The 19,953-nt window shown below is 43.4% G+C and overlaps 1 protein-coding gene across 1 annotated transcript in view; it reads right to left on the bottom strand.

Moving 5' to 3' along the window:
- Positions 1–19,953, bottom strand: part of LOC104034256 (protein eva-1 homolog C) — a 219,075-nt gene that overhangs the window by 123,958 nt on the left and 75,164 nt on the right. Inside the window, exons 3-4 of the mRNA XM_075708204.1 lie at positions 17,966–18,089; positions 545–697 (exon numbers count right to left, since the gene is read on the bottom strand). Coding sequence (XP_075564319.1) covers positions 545–697; positions 17,966–18,089 — 277 coding nt within the window. The remainder of the gene's footprint in view (positions 1–544; positions 698–17,965; positions 18,090–19,953) is intronic.

Here is a 19,953-nt window from a genome sequence, read left to right as displayed (position 1 = left end):
ATGAATGTAAGAGCCCAGGATAGTCTGAGAGTAAAGAAGCTACTTGAAGGTACTGTAAGTCAGCCAACCGTAACATGATGCAACTTAACAACTTGCTTTTTTGAATTTTCACCAATTGCTTTAACTTCAGTAAAAGCTTAAATGCAATGTCAAGGCTTGACTTGGCCACAGATGGTCCATGATATCCACCAATAATATGCTTCTCCATATTTTAGGAAAAGGTTCAGTGTATGAACCACCAGGAGGACAGAAAATTGAAAAAGAAATTCAAGGAGTACCTTCAAGCATATAATCTGATGAATCTGCTAAAAGTCTGTAGTTTGGTAACTTGGCTAGAGCATCTAGCTGAACCTCAGTTTGGTGCTCATGATGAAGCTCACCACCACTTAACAAGGTACCACACATCAGGAGCACCACCATGGCAGGTTACATGCCCCAGTTCAGCTTTTCCTAATCAGGATCTATGCCAGCTCTACCATGATGACAGTAAATGAAATAACCCTGCCCAGATCAGTGTGCTCTGTCAAGCCATTCCCCTGCTTACCAATCATGGGCATCCCTAGGTTTTGGTATGGGCACTCCAGGCTGCCTCCTTGTGTCCTTCCAAAGATAGCAGAGTAAATGGCTATCACCATGCTCTTCTTACAGCTTAGCCTCAGCTTGTCATCTTCACAGGCTACTTTACTCTTGTATTCATCTGGAAGGAAACAAACACTTAATTACTCAGCTGATCCAGAGGTGGGCACTCAGCATGAAGGGAACCCTCTCACCTCCCCATGGTGTGAGCTTGTCAGAGGCAGCAGTGATTCTGGGCATACGCCCAAAGGTGCACATCAGCTGCCAGCAAAATCCCAGCCTTACAAATGCATTTGCTAGAGCAGCACTGATCATTTGCATTACGCATTCTCTCTCTTGCATTATCAGCACATTTAATAGACATATTTTAACACAGCACGTGTCAGTTCCTGTAAATAGCCAATAATTTCATTTTGCAGACAAATAAGTGAGGCGTGTCAATTGAGTGATTTCCACCCAGTGATATAAGAAGCCTGTGGCAGGGGAAGGTAAAAGCCCACCTTTAGGCACCTTTCTCAGCCACAGATCAGCTCTTTATGTGCCAAGCATTTACTCTACATCACAGCAGCTCAAATGCAAACATAATTATGTTCAATAGCTTTTTTTCACAGCAACTCTCCCTTGGCAGATTCAATAGGAGCTATACTAAATTTTTTAATGATGGAAGCTGCTCTTGCCTGTTGCAAGTACAGATATGCAAAGGTGCTCCCCAAATCGCTCTTGAAATGGTCAGTCCAAGAACACAAAATACGCTCTTACTTTTGTAAGGCTGATGCACACAGAACAGTCACTCACCTTACATCTGTCAAGGAGACTGGGCAATTATTTCATAAGAAATCACATGTCATTCCCTTCTCTTTACTATTATTATTTGTACTATGAGAACCTCTAGAGGTCCCAACCTAGAACAGGCCCTGCCCCTGTATGTCTGCCAACACACCACAGAAAACAAACACTATTTTGAAGAGCTGAGACTTTACAGCTAGATATCTACAAGTGTGAAATAAAGAGACTAAGAAAACTGAAGTGGCATGTCTATGGTCACCCCAGCCAACCCAGGGCACAGCCAGGAGTAGAATCTCAACCTCTCCAGCCTCTGCAGAGTGACCTTCCACTGGATTATGTTATTTACCATTAGAAATGTAGCCACAACAGCATCCAAACTGTTCAATGGTAAGGGTCCCTGACCCATGGTAACCTCCCAAGCATGATCAGTCATTTCATCTGAAATGCTCCTAGTTGTACCAGGTCAAAATTGTGCCATGGAGCACACTAACAACCAAACCGGTGCCTGGGGCTGCCCCTGGCCCTGTATCATTTACTAGCATAGATATGACTTTTGCCTCTCCCTGTCACTGGTTCTCTATGTCTCATATCACACACACGTATGTATGAGAGCTTATGCAAAGTCCATATGCATCAAACTACTCAGTAACTGAGAACACTAGCTAATAATTACTTTATAGTTTAGTACTTAAGTCTTTACGCCATGGCAGCTAGCACTTAATGTGACATTTTTTACTGTACTGTAAATATACGTTCAAGAATCATTTTTCCTTATTGGAGATGGAGAGAAATTTTCCACTGAAGTTGAATTATAGAAGAATTTAGGTTGGAAGGCTCCTCAGGTGGTCATCTGTTTTAACCCGTGCTCAAAGCAGGGCTAATTTCCACATTAGATTAGACTTTTTAAGAAGAAACTGCATGGAGAAAACATGTATTATACCAAAAGAGGCCCATGCTGATTTACAAGAAACATCTGAGAAAAAAACAACTCCTCATGCTCAACTTGGAAATTCCTACTTGAAGCCAAAACATAGCCCCCTCAAAATAGCCTATTACCTGGTGATCAGAGCATCCACCTGGAATGTGAAAACCCTGGTCCAAACCCTTACAGTGCGGGTGAGAATCTTAACCCTAGACACTATTCCAGTACGTAATCTTCCTTCTCATTCTGCAGCCTTTTTACAAAAATCTCTGAAAGATCCTAGTTTTTATCCCAGTGCAGGCAAACTTTCAAACCTCTAAAATATTTATTGAATGGGAAAACACTTTCTCATCCATCCCTGTAGATGAAGACAGAATTAAGATCTAATTCATTCATGGGAGAATCTGTGCGAAGAACACATCTCCTTCAGCAATACCTATAGGGATAATCCCACGACCAGCTGAGTATGTAGAACAGTGATGGGAATCAGGAATAGAAGCTCTTTTCAACACCAGAGTATGTAGGGAGAGAGGGATCTCATACAGCTGTGAAGAATCAATCTTCATTTTATCTATGTAGGTATTTCATCCACAATCACCATGAAGGCATATGAATAATACACTGAACATACTAAGGGTTACCACCTTCACCTATAATTGTCTCCCATAGGATTTTTGTTTCTTCTGTGAGGGAAATGGGATCAAAGCTTTAACCTGGCTATACAGTGTAAAAGTTAACAGAGTATAATAGAACTTTGTAGACTAAATAGATTTTTTTTTCCTTAGGAAAAAATATATGGACTCAGGCTAAAAGCACAAAGGCACAAAACTCTGCAATAGGACAAGTTATACATAGCTAATGTTAAACCAATATCATGGAAAGGGAGAGTACTTGTAGCTGGCTGAAGCGGTTGAAATACAAAATAGTTGATTAACTTCAGAAAAAGATCAATTTTGAAGTCTCTAATGAGTGAGTGCCAGGGTCCTCTGTGAAGGTCTTCTTTCTTACAAGGCACTAATTCAATTTCCTCTTCTGATTTGGTTATTATTAGCTACATCTCCCAATAAACAAGTATAACTGATTGCTTAACCACTTGTCCTATGGACCCATTTAAGGTCCTTAGAATATTTATTAAATTCTGTTGACCATTCAAAGTCAGGGCTTGTCATTTGGAAACTTGACTGGGATTTACACAGTGAGTATTGCATTTAGCCCAGAAGACACTGGGATGCACAGACATTCATGTCTCTGCTGAAAGTCAACCCAGCAGTCATGAGACAGTCAACAACAAAACTCTGCCTCTCACATTTGCAGTTCTTGCCCTTGTAGCCACTCTGGGAAGTCATGTCCAGGGCTTATGGGAGAAGTTGCCTGATGGATGGCTCGAGATATTAGAGCGGGGAGGTGTATCTGAGTGCACACACCTTGGGAACCAGTGCATTTTATGGGTGATGTGCTCCCAGCACACTGCAGTGTGGAGTAAGAGGGCTGTGCCACCTGAAACAGATGCCACCTCACGGTCACTAAATTCTGCCCTAGGAAACACCTATTGGAGCCACCAGTTCTCAAGGCTCTGGCTGAGTCCAAACTGGTTAGGGCTGCAATCCCCTGGGCTGGCACAGACAGAAGACACTGCTTTCTTAAAAGGAAGAAACAAAGAAGAAAAAGAAAGGATGAAATATGCAGTAGTATTTGACTCCCAAAAGGTTCCCTTAAGCTTGATCACTGGAGAACAGATACTCTCAGTGTTTCTGGGCAACCTGATAGAAATCTGGATAAACAAACAGATAGAAAGTGATGTTATGGAGGGGACAAGTCCCTGAAAGTATTTTCTGCTCCATAGCCTTGCCACCTCCATCTTAGCCAGGATGAACCAAAGCCAGCTGTCTTTCATCCAGACACTGATGGCTCCCAGGCACTGGATGATGGTAAAGACTGTGACTGATATAAAAAAAGTACAGAGCGAAGCATCATCCGTATATTTACCAGTACTTCAACCCGTAATAGCCTTATATAAATATTGAAAAGAATCAAGGCAGCATAAGTGACATAAGAGAGCTGGGACTGGGAATGAATCTGCATTTTTCTCTCTCACTCTCCCAAGAACTGGCCTCCTACAGATCAGTCACAATCTGGTCCTAAGCCTGTTATAACTGTTACAGTCTGGATATAATTCAGTCCAAATGCTAACATTTGTATTAGTGGGTTTCATGTTTCACCCTGAAAAATTAAACATGGTTAAATGGCCTAGGAAAGGTGGCAGTGATATTCGGCAAATGGCTTACTCAACCCTAATCCCCCATGCAGTCATTTGTAGGGCAACAGAGCTTTACCATGATTAAGATATTTGCTAAGGATAATATCCCTTTTATTACTGCCTGTTTTCAGAGACACTGGCTTAAATACAACTCAGTAGACAGAAACCAAGGAGGGAACAGCTGCAGGCTTTTCTAGACACGTTTTTAAAGATCATTATATGACATGATTATAACATAGTTAGAACAATTAACAGAAAACAATTATAAATATTTTAATGGAAAAATCGGCGCGCTCAAACAGTGACGTGAACAAGAAGACCCTTTGTGTTGGGTTTGCATGGCAAGGTTTTTGTATCAGGGGGACTAACAGGGTGGCTTCTGTAAGAAGGTGCCAGAAGCTTCCCGTGTGTCCAGTAGAGCCAACACCAGCCGGCTCCAGGACAGACCCGCTGCTGGCCAAGGCCGAGCCCATCAGCAACTGTGGTAGCGCCTCTGGGATAACATAGCTAAGAAGGGGGGAAAAAAACCCTGCACAACTGCAGCCAGAGAGGGGAGTGAGAACATGTGAGAGGAAGGGCCCTGCAGACACCCAGGTCAGTGCAGAAGAAGGGCAGGAGGTGCTCCAGGCACGGAGCAGAGATTCCCCTGCAGCCCTGGTGCAGCCCATGGCGAGGCAGCTGTGCCCCTGCACCCATGGGGGCCCCCGGGGGAGCAGAGATCCACCTGCACCCGGGGAGGAGCCCACGCCGGAGCAGGGGGATGTGCCCCAAGGAGGCTGGGACCCCGGGGGAAGCCCACGCTGGAGCAGGCTCCTGGCAGGAGCTGTGGCCCCATGGAGAGGAGCCCAGGCTGGAGCAGGTTTGCTGCCAGGACTTGGGACCCCGTAGGGGACCCACGCTGGAGCAGTTTGTGAAGAACTGCAGCCCGTGGGAAGGACCCACGCCGGAGCAGTTCATGGAGGACTGTCTGCCGTGGGAGGGACCCCACGCTGGAGCAGGGGAAGAGTGTGAGGAGCCCTCCCCTGAGGAGGAAGGAGCAGCAGAGACAGCGTGTGACGAACTGACTGCAACCCCCACTCCCCATCCCCTGCACTGCTGGGGTGGAGGAGGTAGAGAATTTTAGAGTAAAGTTAAGCCCAGGAAGAAGGGAGAGGTGAGGGGAAGGTGTTTATTTCTCATTACCCTACTCTGATTTGATTGGTAATAAATTAAGCTAATTTTCCCAAGTTGAGTCTGTCTTGCCCATGAAGGTAAGTGGTGAATGATGTCTCCCTGTCCTTATCTCGACCCACAAGCCTTTTATTATATTTTCTCTCCCCTGTCGAGCTGAGGAGGGGAGTGATAGAGCAGCTCTGGTGGGCACCTGGTGTCCAGCCAGGGTCAACCCACCACACCCTTTGTAATTACAAGATGTGTACAGGGATGTTAAAGTATTGACCTATAGTGAATACTTTTACCCAGTGTCTCAAGAACATTTTCACCTATGGTCCACGACATTTTTCTGAATGAGCACGATTGGGAAGCTCAAAAATAAATGTCAGTTGGCTCAATCTCTGCAAGACCTTACAGATAAAAGCTCCTAAAATAATTTTGTGTGTAACAAAATGATGGAATGCAATAATGCCAGAAGTCTACCTTGCCTAAAATTATATTTTTCAACAGAACTTGTGCAAAAATTTATGAAATTTTGTTAATTAAAATATGCATGCTTCACATAATCACTGCATAATAGTTGACCCTATTTCCCAGATCAAAGAGCTGGAAATACATGTAAAGAGAAATCCATCTTCCTCACAAAATCCTAAAGGATTTAAATCTTAGAATCTGAGCAAAGGAAGAGATTTTGTAGAAAACAGAGATGGTTTTCCCCACTTCCTTATCAGGTCAGTATTGTTTCCCATAGACTTATCTTATCTAGTTTATAACTGTTAAATTAATGAGACTGCACCCAAGATGCCATTTCAGAACTAAACTGCACTCCATGTTAGCCAATAACTTCTCTTTAGCCCAATTTTTGCCTTGCTCACCTTCATCCCAGCTTTGTTAGCTGTTCCACTGCATACCACACAAAACAAAGAACATTTCTTGCCTTGAAATTCATAACTCTTCATTATATCCAGCCATTCCACCAACACCTATTTTCCTTTAACTGACCAATGAATGTGTTCAACTATTGGGTGGTGGTTAGTGTTGGTCTGTGAAAAAGGGCATAGGGACAATTCACTTTCTCACCCAGCCGCTCCCTCCAGAAGAACTGCGTTAATGGCAGATACATCTCCAGTGTTCTGTGTCACTCTTCTTCCCCACATCTTGTACTGCACATATCAGATGCAGATTGGTTGCAACATTGAACAGCTGAGATGAGCAGTGGGCCAGATGGCTCAAGTGGAATATGCAATCTTTTAGTCACAAGTTAAAAATCAACAAATTTATGGACACTGGAAGTCACAACCAAATAATAAAAATGATGATCCCACATGTGGGGAGATTTTGCTCATTTCAGCGCATGTCTAGGCAGAATACTTACATTGCAAAAGTCACCACATGGCAATTTTTTGTGTCAGCCTAAGGAGAAAAGCCAAAATAATGGTTAACAATGGAAATATGAACCCTTTACTATGGATGTAGTCACTCCAGACCATAATTCACAGAGTCACAGAGGATGGAAGACACCTCTGGAGGCTGTCTAGGCCAACCCCCATGTTCATACCAGAGTCAGCAAGAGCAGCAGGTTGCTGAGGGCCATGTCCATTCAAGTTTTTAACACCTCCAAGGATTGAGACTCCACAACTTCCTTGGGCAACCTGTTCCAGTGATCCTGTTAATCATGTGAGAGATGAGTATAGTCTGTACCTGTTACTACCTCTTCTGGGGGAATTAGGAAGATGAGTCTCCAAGACAGGAAAGCTAGTAAACATTAAGACAGACACCTCTAAGCAGCATCCTTGAACAAGAGTGACTGTGCAACAGGACCGACCATGAAGAGCTCATCTTGGAGATACCCTTCCTTGTAACCTGTGACCCTCCTTTTTATATATTTTTATTTTCCCCCATAACCAGCTAATTCTCGGGACCTTCTGTAAAATACAGAGAATTTTTTTGAGTGCATGTAGATCTAAGTCCATCCTCCCAAAATTAAAATAGAGAAGTACATCTTAAAGCAGAGCAAATGTGCCTTGGACAGCTTTCACTGACTCCTATGCTCTTCTATGAAGAAGGTAATTGGATTTAAAAGATATTTTCCAGTCAGTGCTTCCCTTCAAACCTTTTTCCCACACTCCTATTCCTGTGTTCATATATTTACTTACTTTTCATTTCAAGCAAGCATTTGTTATCTGAGTTTTGCATCCACTTTGGAAGATATAAGCAGATTCTGGCCTCCAAGTCCCCAAATGCAATTAAGTCAGCATAGATCAGAAATTCATTGCCGTGGTAAATGCCTACTCTTTAAACCAGTGTACATTGCTACAGCTCCTTGTTTTTTGTTTTCTTCCAATTTCCTTTCATTTACGATATGCACCTCATATCCTGAGTTCCAGCGCTTCCTCCTCATTCATGTGAACCTGCTACTAATGAGAACTTTCTGTTCATCTCAAGATTTGAATAAATCTGTATCAACCAAGTCAGCATTCCCTTAGGCAGGATTGGGTAGAAGAAACCTTTCCAAAACAGCAAAGGTCTCCAGAGTCCTCAAGTACAGCCTTTCCTCTGACTCTCCCACAAACACTTAAGCTGTGGGCTACCTGGTCATTCCCTCATTTCAACAGCCAAGATCTAAAAAGGATCGTCCCCTTTAATTTGGAGCGTAAAAAAGTGAGAATGCCATAAATTCATACATTTGCACAGAAATATCTTTTAACGTTATTTCAGTTCAATTTTTCCTTGAGAAACTTTGTGAAGATGCTGTAATTTAACTTTTAAAAATTGAAGTTTGCTACCCTTGATGGCAGGGAGTGCACCGCTTACTTCTGCAGAAACTAATCTGAAACTCTGAAAGATACAGCTCGGATGACAGTCCAGAGTTATACCAAATAGGCAGTTTGCCAACTTCAGAAGTACCCTGAAAACTCAAGAGTGCCAAATTTTGGAGGTCTGAAACCATTTCAACACGTAAGAAAACTGTTCTTTGTAAACGACCTTGTCAGATTCCTTTAAAATTACGCTCCTGATGCACCCATCCAATTTGCAATGTTTAAAAGGCGCCTTTCCCCACTGTCACTTTCATTAGTCTGAAGTAGTTGTCTTTTTATATTCTGCTGTGAAAAGGCTGGCAGTGCTGCAAATTAACTGCTACATTTTATTTCCAAAGTTGAGTTCAGATGCACCTAGTTGCACTTTCCTGTTGGACAAACAGAGGTATATGGTTATCTAAGGAGGAAAAAGTGAACAATATCAAAATATATATGCTAGACTGTGAGATGAGAGTTAAACAAAACACTCAGGAGCCCAGGACAAATTTAATTCTCATCCTACTTCTTCCATTAATGAATTTGGGCTGATTTTCTAAATCACCCGTGACTTACTGGTGCTCTGCTGCCTGAGCCTCTGCCTCACCATTTATTAGTCCTCCTTTCAAGGACCTGAGAACCTGCTGGCTAAATTTCAGTGAAATTTGTCAGAAACGTTGCTATGACAAATGTAGCTAAGTCCCTATACATTTTATAAGAACTGGTAGCCAATTACAGAAGAAAGCCAAATCAGTTCCAAAGCTGGTTGTAATTGTTGCACTGTCCCACCAGCCAGCCAGCATGGATGTAATGCCTGGCCAATTAGCATGGATATAAATCTGGACTAGCTACACCATAGGAGACAACATAGGAATCATGGTGAAAACCTTTGTTACTGGAATAAAAAGATGGGAGGGATGCACTAAGGAAAAAATTACTTGAATATGTAAGGAAAAAGACTTCATTAGTACACTGTTCATGGCACATTTGTTCTCTTCTGGTCATGGTGTAAATCTGGAGTAATGCTGCTTAAAGTTATTATTAAAATAGCTGAAAGGGAGAATTTAGTCTTATATAATTAAAACAGTCTTCTCCAAATGTTAAAATAATGGCGATAATAATTCTGACACAAGAACATTAAAAGGATATATGATTGATATTTTTACGTATAATCCATGGGGTTGCCCAAAGCGTAAAATATGGGAAAATGAGGCCTACTAGGTTAAAAGCTAGTTCCCTACTGTCCTAAATAATTAAATACACAGTATTCCCTTAATGGCTTTGCCAGAGAAGAAAAGATGTAGCTGGGAGAAATGCAGTTACCAAATCTCTCAAATTCATCATGGATGCTTTAGAAGTCACAGTTCCCAGAGACATGATGAGGTGACAACCTCCAGTGCCTTTTAAATAGTCAGAAAAATAAGTGTGCAACTGAGAAGAGCTTGATGCACCATTAGTATGGTGAAAAGCTGAAAATATCAAGAGATACTTGTTTTAAAAATGTATAATTAACTTGAAAACCAAATGTAGGACTGATACTGAAAAAATATTGAAGAAATCCATAGTGTTGGAAAGAGTTCATTACCATGCCTCTACCTCAGAGAAGATTTCCTCTTCTCTGCTTTTTTCCAAGAAACATTTTTTTGAGGAGAGCAATTGATCTATATTTTCTGTCTTGAGTAAGTCCATATACAGGACCCCCTGCAGAAGTACTATATAAATTTACCTCCCTGTTCTGTGAGGTACGTGCATGTTTTAAACTGTGGATTCAATATAACAGATCCAAACTTTCACAGAAGTAAACTTTTGTAAACTTTTTTGTTTTTTCTGGCTAATTGCCCCAAGGACACCCCCTTGCTCTTCTGGGGCAAAGGCTCCCAGATCATTTTGTCTCTGGCAGCAGCCAAAGCCATTCATGACACCTGAAGCACCATCCACAATGCAGCCTTCAGCAGCAGCATGGAAAGGTATCACATGTGCCCACAACACCTAAGGATGGCTGGATCTCCTGAAATATGTGAGGACAAATACTCCCGGTTCCTTCTGGCAATGCTATTGACTCACCTGTCCCAGCACAGAAAGGCTGAGGTGTATCCCTTCCTTGTCCTTCACTGAAAAGTGGCTTAAAAAGGGGTTTTTTGCCTTTGTTTTCTTCCTAGGACCCCACAGAAAATTTAAATGCCAATGGACAAAGGCGATCTATGAAAGTCACAACTCTCGTGATTTATACAATTTAGGCAGATTTCAGAATTTGTCTTTTTTAGTGGTTCACATCTGGACACTGGAGACCTGATCCAGCAAAGGGAATCTTTCCACCTACATCAGTAGGAAGCACCTTGGTCTTCGCTGGCTCCTTATTATATCAATCAGGGTTGACTGATGAGGTTTGAAAGAAAACTGGGATTTTTTTTTTAATTTTTAAACTCTCCTGGGTCAGCAGCAGTTTCCTTCCCCTTGGGGGCAGAGGCTAACAATAATCTCTGCATTCGCTGACAGTGAAATCATGCGATTCTCTTAATCCTGCTCCTGACAGCCAAGTGATTAGTGTGCCATAGAGATAGGGCTATTTGACAGCGCCTGAAAATCTCTGTGCGTCAATGGCTTAAAACAATATTAATCGTAAGCATTAAAGTTTCTCTGACCCCGATCACAGGCTGATGGATCTGTCCTCTGTTATTTATAGCATTCCTTTATTTACACCTTTTCATCGCAACAGCATTTGCTGCCTGAGGTTTTATTGCCCTTATAAATTTTCCCTCCCTGCACCACCTTAACAGTTTTGAAATAATACAGATAAGCAAGAGCAAGCTGATGAATGCAGGAGGTAAAGGCTTATTCTGCTCCCTCAGCGACTGGGCCAGAAGGATGTGCCCATTTAACAGCCCTCGCTCCATCGTGCTGCTTTGGAAAGCCTGGCCCACCAAAAAGCAATGCAGCAAAAAATACAGTGACCTTCTCCTGCCACCAATAAACCTGTCTTATGAAGGAGATTAATGCTTTTCTGAAAGGGTTGATAACTACTGAATTACCAATCTACACCAACACTAAAATCAATCACCAGCATTAAAAGGACCAGGAATACATTTAGGTCCCTCTTTGCTCTCGTCTGAAATTTCCATAAAAACTCTGTTCTTTCCATAGGCTTCTGCTTTTGCTCACAGCATTTTGCAAATTCTGTCTAGGGAGTGAAAGCCTTGAGGATGTGTGATGAGACCAGACTTTTCATGCCATGTTCACTGAATTTAACAGAAAAGGTGTAATCCTAGATTCAATATTGAAGGAATGGATTGGAGGGAAATTAAAAGGTGAACAAGATGCCTTCACTGCAAGCCTAGGTGCTCCTTCCAAAATGTGCTTTCCATACTTTTCAGACAATCCAGCTGAAATCTGATGAGCAGACCTGACCAATTCCCCAAGAGACATAAGGCAGCTTCACATTCACCAGCAACCGCAAACCGCCAACACAAAGGGTGACTCTTTGCCATTCTTTGATAGCTGGAAAAGTTCTGCCACAAGTAATGGTATTCTGCTGTTTGTAGAGGCTTTGAAGGACCACTGACAAAAAAAATCACACCCCCTCACCAAAAGGCTGGGACACTCCTGGGACACAGCACGGCAGCCATCACTATATGATAGAGGGTACAAACTTGAAGACGACATTTTTATCAGAAGATCACCTAATTGGAATTAATTCCTAACTGATTTTAAAATTCAGTTGCTTTCTAATTAAAATTGCCTAGGGCTGTTAAGAAAGATAAAGTTATCTGAGTAAGGTTTTGGCAAGGACATCAGGATGGTCATTCCTATATTTGAAAGAGTCATTGACATTTCGCAAGAATTAACTGGGCCTCTTAGATCAGTATTAAATCTATGGTGGAGAGAATGACTGCCTGCTCTCTTCAAAACATGTGTGCCGGTTGATTCTCAGCACAAAAGTTTTCCCATAAATCAAAGCTACAGGTTCTGAAGGAGAACAAAGTGACCTCCCCCACCCTCTTTCCTCCTCCTACCCCCACACAAACTTTTGGCACTTCACCCTTTGCCAACAAACGCAAGTTACCTTCCCAGATGCGTTTCTCGGAGCCTTGATGTGCCTTTCACAAATATCTTTTTGTATTGTTACAGAGGGATTTGAGCTGCAATTGGAGCCTAGGTCACAATCCAGGCTTTCTGAAACTTCAAAGGTTTTCGGCTTACATTTGTGAATAGAAGGGAGAGCAGCAAAGCTTGGATTTACACTTTGTTACATCGCTGGGATGATTAGTACAGGGAGGCTTCACACCCGCCAGCCTCCAATTATCACATCCAGCTGTTCCATACAGCATTTTAAAATTAAATACAAATAATAATAATTTAACTAAAAAATACTGAGTGGAGATTCTCTCTCCCAAAATCCTTGAAGTCCTAAGCTAAAGTAGCAACTGCCCAATAGGAAAGAGGGAAAATATCACCATAGCATTACAGGAGGCTGCAGCTCAGGCTATTCAGAGCTCAGAAGGGGACGGTGCAGCCAGGACAGTGTGCCAATGGCAGAGGAGGAGACAAGGGAAAGGCACTACATCAGGGACTCATGGGGGGAGCCACATAAGCAAGGTAAGAGCCTTCTCTTTTCTCGACAGCACTGCCAGCAAACGGCCACTCAGACAACACATCTCATCCTAAGTAATCTCTTTGCAGAAACAGGCAAGCACTTATGTCCCCATTTTGTTCAGGAGCATTGGCACTTTTGAAATAACAAAGCCAAAAAAATAACCAAACAACCAAAAAGCCACCATGGGCAAATAGATACTGTGCAGGGGCAGATCGATCCCTGCTTGTACAATGCCCAGAGCAGCAACCAACCCCAGTAAAACCAGCTGCAATGGTATTTCTGGGGTGCAGAGAGGTGAAGTTATTTCTTCAGCATGACTTGGGCAGCACCACAGATCCTGTTTTCAGCCAGGATTAGACCATGCAGCCCCTACAGAAAGTCTGGCACGCAGAGCAAATATTTCCTAGCTTACAATAACACACAATCTTACACAGTTCTCTGTCTCTGAAGTGAGGGGGATGAACAACCACCAAATTGTTTGAATCATATTGGTGAATCCATATTTCAGTTAGAGGGAATTCATGTTAGACCAATTAAATAGTATGTCAATTCCCTCTAATTATATGTTCCTGCAGCCTACCCAGTAATTATACTTAATGGGTCTAAATCAAATCAGCATGTTACCTGAGAAATAATTGGATTTATGTGCAATTTTTTAATGATCCTGAAAGGTACCCTGGAGATTGAAGTCCTCTGTGTGTTCAGGGCTTGATCCGAGGCTTCAGTGTGCTTTGGATGTGGATCTCGGGCTACATCAGCCCTGGTAAATTAAATGTGCCATTTCTCTGGCACTGAGGCCAACTGGCATGGGACAGCCCACAGCCATTCACCTCAACTTTTTTAGCCTCTAAAACAGGATGGCTGTATCCAAACTTCCCACTAGAAACCATCGCCGGTGTCCTGGTTTCAGCTGGGATAATTTTCTTCCTAGTAGCTGGCATAGTGCTGTGTTTTGGATTTAGGATGAGAAGAATGTTGATAACACACTGATGGTTTAGTTGTTGCTGAGTACTGCTTATGCCAGTCAAGGACTTTTCAGCTTCCCATGCTCTGCCAGGTGCACAAGAAACTGGGAGGGGGCACAGCCAGAATAGTTGATCCAAACTGCCCAAAGGGCTATTCCATACCATATGACGTCATGCTCAGTATAGAAACTGGGGGGGGGGGGGGGGTTGGCCGGGGAGCAGCGATTGCTGCTCGGGAACTGTCTGGGTATCGGTCGGCGGGTGGTGAGCAATTGCATTGTGCATCACTTGCTTTGTATATTATTAGTATTATTATTATTATCATTATTATATTGTTATTATTATCATTACTATTTTACTTTATTTCAATTATTAAACTGTTCTTATCTCAACCCGGGAGTGTTTCTCACTCTTACTCCTCCGATTCTCTCCCCCATCCCATCGGGGCAGGGGGAGTGAGCAAGCAGCTGCGTGGTGCTGAGTTGCTGGCTGGGGCTAAACCATGACACCCAGACAGTGCTAAATGCCAGGCTACATCTATACTAGCAGAGAACAACGCCAGGTTTCACTGCTACAGCAACATGTCCCAACCTTGACCTGCGGGGACCCTCTGGGGGCTCTCTACTGAGGCTGTCGATAGCAGGATGATTTGCAGAAGCACCTCCAAGTTGAGAAGCACAGGTCATAGCTGTGCTCTGCTGGGAGCTGTACTGTGCTTTTGAACATCTTCCCGAAGGCTGGTGCATATTCAAAACTAAAGCCCACATGCTATGGGAAAAGAAAAGCTAAGACTCTATACACTTTGATGAACCTTGGCCCTCAAATCACATAGCAGCAATAAGTAAGTCTCACTTGCCTCAAACTGAGGTATTTTATTGATCATTTCTGATCTGCTTAAGCATTCTGTACCTTAAAATTAAAAGTATATACACACATAGTGTATTTATTTATTTACAGGCACAGATAATACTCAGGACTGCCAAACATCTGACATTTAAAAGCAGTCTCTTGCACATATCTGAGTCCTGTACATGCAAGATGAGTGTCCACTGGACCCCAGATCCATCCATTGGATCAGAGGAGACCATGATTAGCACAAGACTTCTCCAAAGCACACAAGCCATTGAATTTCTCACTGCTTCTAGCTGAGCAAGCACTTCTCTGAAATACTTCTCTGAATTTCTAGAGGAGGTGAACCAGAACACTTCACTACCAAACCTCTGCACATGTCTTCCCAGCTTCTAGCAAAAGCAGTCTCAGAGCGGTTAGTATAGCAGAGATCACTCTGATTGCCCTGCTCCCTGGAGCCCCACCATTTGGAAAATCTGGGGCTTTCAGTTTCAGCGTGATTTACTGTCCTCCATCTCCTTGAAATTCTGTCCATGAGAAACAAAAATAGCACCTTGCCTTGTGAGTGAACCTCATACAGCCAGTGAGCATTGAAACCACTAGATTTCAAACGCAATGTAATGTCAGAGAGGCATAACTGCAGTGACAGTGGCTGGAGGGGATGACTGCACCATCTAGTTATTTTTCAGCAAAGATACAAGTAAATGCCACTAACTTCAGTTTTGCTTTCATTCAAGTAAGTCTTTCTTTTTAGATAACTACCTCTATTCAGGGGCCTTTTGAGGCTCCAGCATGACTCTCAGAGTGGGAGGGCTTGGGCATCCTTATTTTATGTTAAAGATGTCCTTTCCAAACTCTGCAGGCCACTTCCCAAAGCACTTCTCGTACCTGCATACAGGAAAACTCACACTCATTCTACCTAGGCAGGCACTTAACCAAGGAACCTATTTCAGTAGCATGGTCACATCAGGCTCCCTCAATAGGCAAAAGAAAGAAATAGGTGTCTCTAGGGGACAATTCAGACCTTAAATGGCTTCTATTAAAGTAATTCTGTCATGTCTACTGTTAAGAAGGTCAAATTCAGGAACAGAAACATAACCCAGAAAATTGCATTTGTCTTTTGAAAAAGCTATGGATCAAACCATGTGCCAGGCGGTGAGCTCTAGACAAGGACTCTCTGGTGCTCTTTGGTTACAATTATGTGTGCTCAGACTTTCTGGAGCAGATCAACACTTCATAGGACCACAGCTTTTGGGGTCAACCCAAAAAGCCCACCAAAGTTTCTGATGGTCCTGTATTTTTCATTCTGTGGATCCATTTCTTCAAGTCCCCTCATTAACCTTCTCCCTACAGCAGGGTGAAAAGGCTTACTGAATGGTTACCAAACTCACGCAAGCACTAGATTCTGTTTCTGAGACTCAAAATTAACGTCTTGAATCATCAAGAAAAGTTGACTGTGTCCTGGTGTCTCTGTGCAAGGCTAATCCTCACGTATTTCAAACCTTGTTATTAATCCAGTGGGTTCTGATTAAAAGTTTGCCCAGTGACTAAGAAACAATAATTTGCGTCAGGTTACCTTGCTTCACCCTGCAAAATTGGAGCTGCCTGAAAAATGTCTTGGGGAAATGTTTTCAAGCAACTTCCCCTGCTCTTTTTCAAGAAAATCACTTACCCAGCACACATGCAAACTCCTTCTTTGCTAGCATATCTGTAATTAGCAAGGAATGCCAAGCCATAAATATTTATGCACAGATGGGATCCTGAAGTACCTTCAGAAGTTCAGCACAGGCCTCAATAGCCAGATTTCTCAAGCGAGCTTTGATACAAAACCTGCAGGTTCAGGAGGACTTGTCAGAACACCCTGATAATCACCCCTCTCTCAGGGATGCATTTCTCACCCAACAAGAGATGTTACAATCACTCACAAAAAACCCACAAAAAAATGCAGGTGCTTCATTACCTACTTTTCATTTGAATTCCTCAAAGATCTTGCCAGATCCCTTCACTTCATTCGCACAGGTCTCTGCGTGCTGGGGCAAAAAGTTGTCTTCTGTGCAGCTGACAGAGTCTGAATGTTTCTGGTTTTGTTTCAAACCTTTTCTGAAATTAGGTATGTTTTTCTTCCCTGTGCAAATTTTTTTTATTTCTTCCAAAAAAATTTTGCTGATGTGATGCTGCAACCATGTTAGTTATGTTGTCTAAAAAGCTTGGGACTAGGCTGGTCTGAAATGCCATGTCCAGACTATTAATTCGGGTAGAGTCAGGGCCTGTTCTCCAGCTGAAATCAGTTGGCACAGTCTGGCCACCATCAAACCCTATCCACCTCCAAACTAATGTGTCTGCTTCCAAAGTGCTGATGGAGAATGGTACCCAGGCTGCGCTAACTTCCCCGGTGGGGCCAGGAATTGGCCAAGAGGGTGTTGGTTGTCCTTGGCCAAAGCCACACCAGGCTCACTCCTCCACAGCACGCGTGATTTCACTCCCAATGTCCAGGCGCCAGCCCCATTTAATTTAAACGCAGCTAATGAGATCACACAAAGCACAGGTTAACGTTTCCCAGCCTGATCTGGGAGCAATTAAAAGCTGGCTTATGGCATGGCGCGGGCAGGTGAGCTTCCCATTGCACCACCACCTTCAGTGCCTGCCTTAGGCACCCAGGTCTGAAGTCTTTGCACACGTAAAGAGCTCTGGAGCGGCAGGCGGAGAGGGGACAAGTGGCACTAGCCCACCAGGACAGGAGGGCGGCAGGAGGGCGGCTGCAGATGGGAGCGGGAGCAGCCCACCCACCACCGACAGCGTGAGCTCAGCGTTGGCAGAGGCTTTCTCTGGCACCTGCAAAAACAATCTGCAACTGGGGCTGCCAGCAAGGAGGAAGGAGCTGGAGCAGCAGCATCCCAGCAAGGCAGCGAGCGAGGGGGAGAGGGGAAATGCTCCGCACCCAGGGGCTTATATTACACCGAAAATAAAGGGGGAAGGGGAAAAAAATGTCCTAGGAGGCCTCTCTGGCGAGTATTAAGTATGAAAACGCTTTGGTCTCGCCAGAGCAAACAGATTCAATAGCGAGATACTTACTTGGCCTGCACTTGTACCACACGATGAGGTATTTGCCGGTTCCAGGGCACGGATCTGCGCCGAACAGCCGGCTGTTGACAAGAAACTGGCAGCTCCGCCTGTCCTGGCACTCGTCCAGCGTCTTCTGCAGCCGGGGATGCACACAAGAAACAGAAAAACAAAAGCACTTCAGTATCTCCACCAAAGGGGATCATCAAACGGAGACAAGCTGGAGAAGAGCAAGGCCATCCTCGCCTCCTCCCCTGGCCCCGGCACGAGGCAGGCCATAGTGCTCAATGCAGTGGGTACCCCAGGAGCCGTGGACTAGGAGGGGACTAAACCTTGCACTGTTTTAAGGAGCCTGATTTCGTTCCCTTTCATGCATGCAGGAGGGATTTGCACTGGCACCAGTCACAGAGATTTTGAAACATTTGCATGCAATTTAATCGTAGTATAAGGCAGTACTGTCCCAGGAAAAGCAGCTCTGAGGACATGGATCAGCCTTGACAGTTAAAAGCAGAGACCCAAACTCTGCCGCCACCATTCTGCTTTAGATTTCTCTGGAGATGCACAATTTCAACCACAGCTTTCAAGAGAGCTCTTGTCTCAGTTTTATAAAAGCTTTGGCAATTGTTGGTATTCCAATAATTAGTAGTTGTGGTGGGAACACTGTTATACAGCCAACTTAGTTTTTAATAGGGCTCACTCCTCTTCCCCCATGACTATCGCATTCCTTTTAGCTAAACTCAGCAAGGGCCTGCGAGTCAGAGGGTCCTCCCGCTGCCAGTATTTTGGGTCCTATCCCCTTTTCTGCACTGCTTTTCCTCTAGCGCTCGCTCCCTACTTCCCCATTCATAACACTCATAAAAACTCCATCTCAGAATCCACAGGGGCAAGACATTCTGTCTCCTGCTAGAAAATAGCTTCATTAAGGAAGATTAATGATTTCTTTTAACCCTATGATCCTCTAAAGCAGTGGTGGGGGGAGAGAATATTATTAAGTGGGGCAGTAATTAAGTTTTAAATTCAGCTGGATGGCTTAGGTGGTATTTGTGTACTCCTGTAGAGCCCCTAAAGCGCTAAAATTACCATAATGCTTGCCTGACACACATGAACCTGTCAGAGCATTTTGAGACCACAGAGCAAGGTAATCCACCAGCCTTGCTAAGTCCCTGTGATACAGAGCTGTGAATTCCAGTCCCAAAACAATTAATTTTCACTTGCAAGGAGGCGCTGGAAAATCCTTTCTCAGAAATTCCCCTAGAATCCGCCAGTCTCTTTTGTCTTCTACCTGTTCCCTTTTCTTACACCTACCTCGACAGCTGGGCTTTCCCACAATTTTATCCCTGTGCCATTAACATAAAGGCTGTTCCTTCTCTACCACGTGCTACCCAAAACAATTTTCTCTCTGCCTGAGTGACTACTCTCTATTTTTGGGTTCTCCCTGAACACAATACATATAATCTTTAGCATTATAACTCTGAATGTCACCCTTCAAACAACAGGAACAACAGCTGTTCCAGTTTCAAGTGCAATTTGAAACTGCCTCATTTGTGGTTGCTCATAACTTCCTAAAGCTTTCACCTTTTGGACTGACACATGCAAGAATTCATGCCTGCCTCAAGTCTGACCTTTATTTTAAATTTCAAACCAAGACAATTCAGGCCTTTTCTAGCAAGCAGAGAACATATGCTGTTGTTTTCCACCTACAAATGTAATAAAATGCAGACATCTCATTTCAAAAGACAAGGCTTAGGATGGAAAGGCTGAAAGGTGAACACTGAAGGAGGTGCCTGGGAGTGTTAGCCCCAACTTGACCGTCACATTAAAATGCATAGAAACAGCATATTCTTTCCTCTAAGCTCAGAAGGGTTGACTGCTCACTCAGCATGTGAAATTTAATTTAATGCAAAATCCAATGAATTGCAAAGGAATTTAAGCGAGGCCTCTACGCAGATATATCTTTTGATCTCAAAAGGCAAAGAACAACTGGAACAACTCTTGAGTGC

Source organism: Pelecanus crispus, chromosome 3, assembly GCF_030463565.1.
Source record: "Pelecanus crispus isolate bPelCri1 chromosome 3, bPelCri1.pri, whole genome shotgun sequence".
Lineage (NCBI taxonomy): Eukaryota > Metazoa > Chordata > Aves > Pelecaniformes > Pelecanidae > Pelecanus > Pelecanus crispus.
This window is presented reverse-complemented; position numbering and strand designations above follow the sequence as displayed.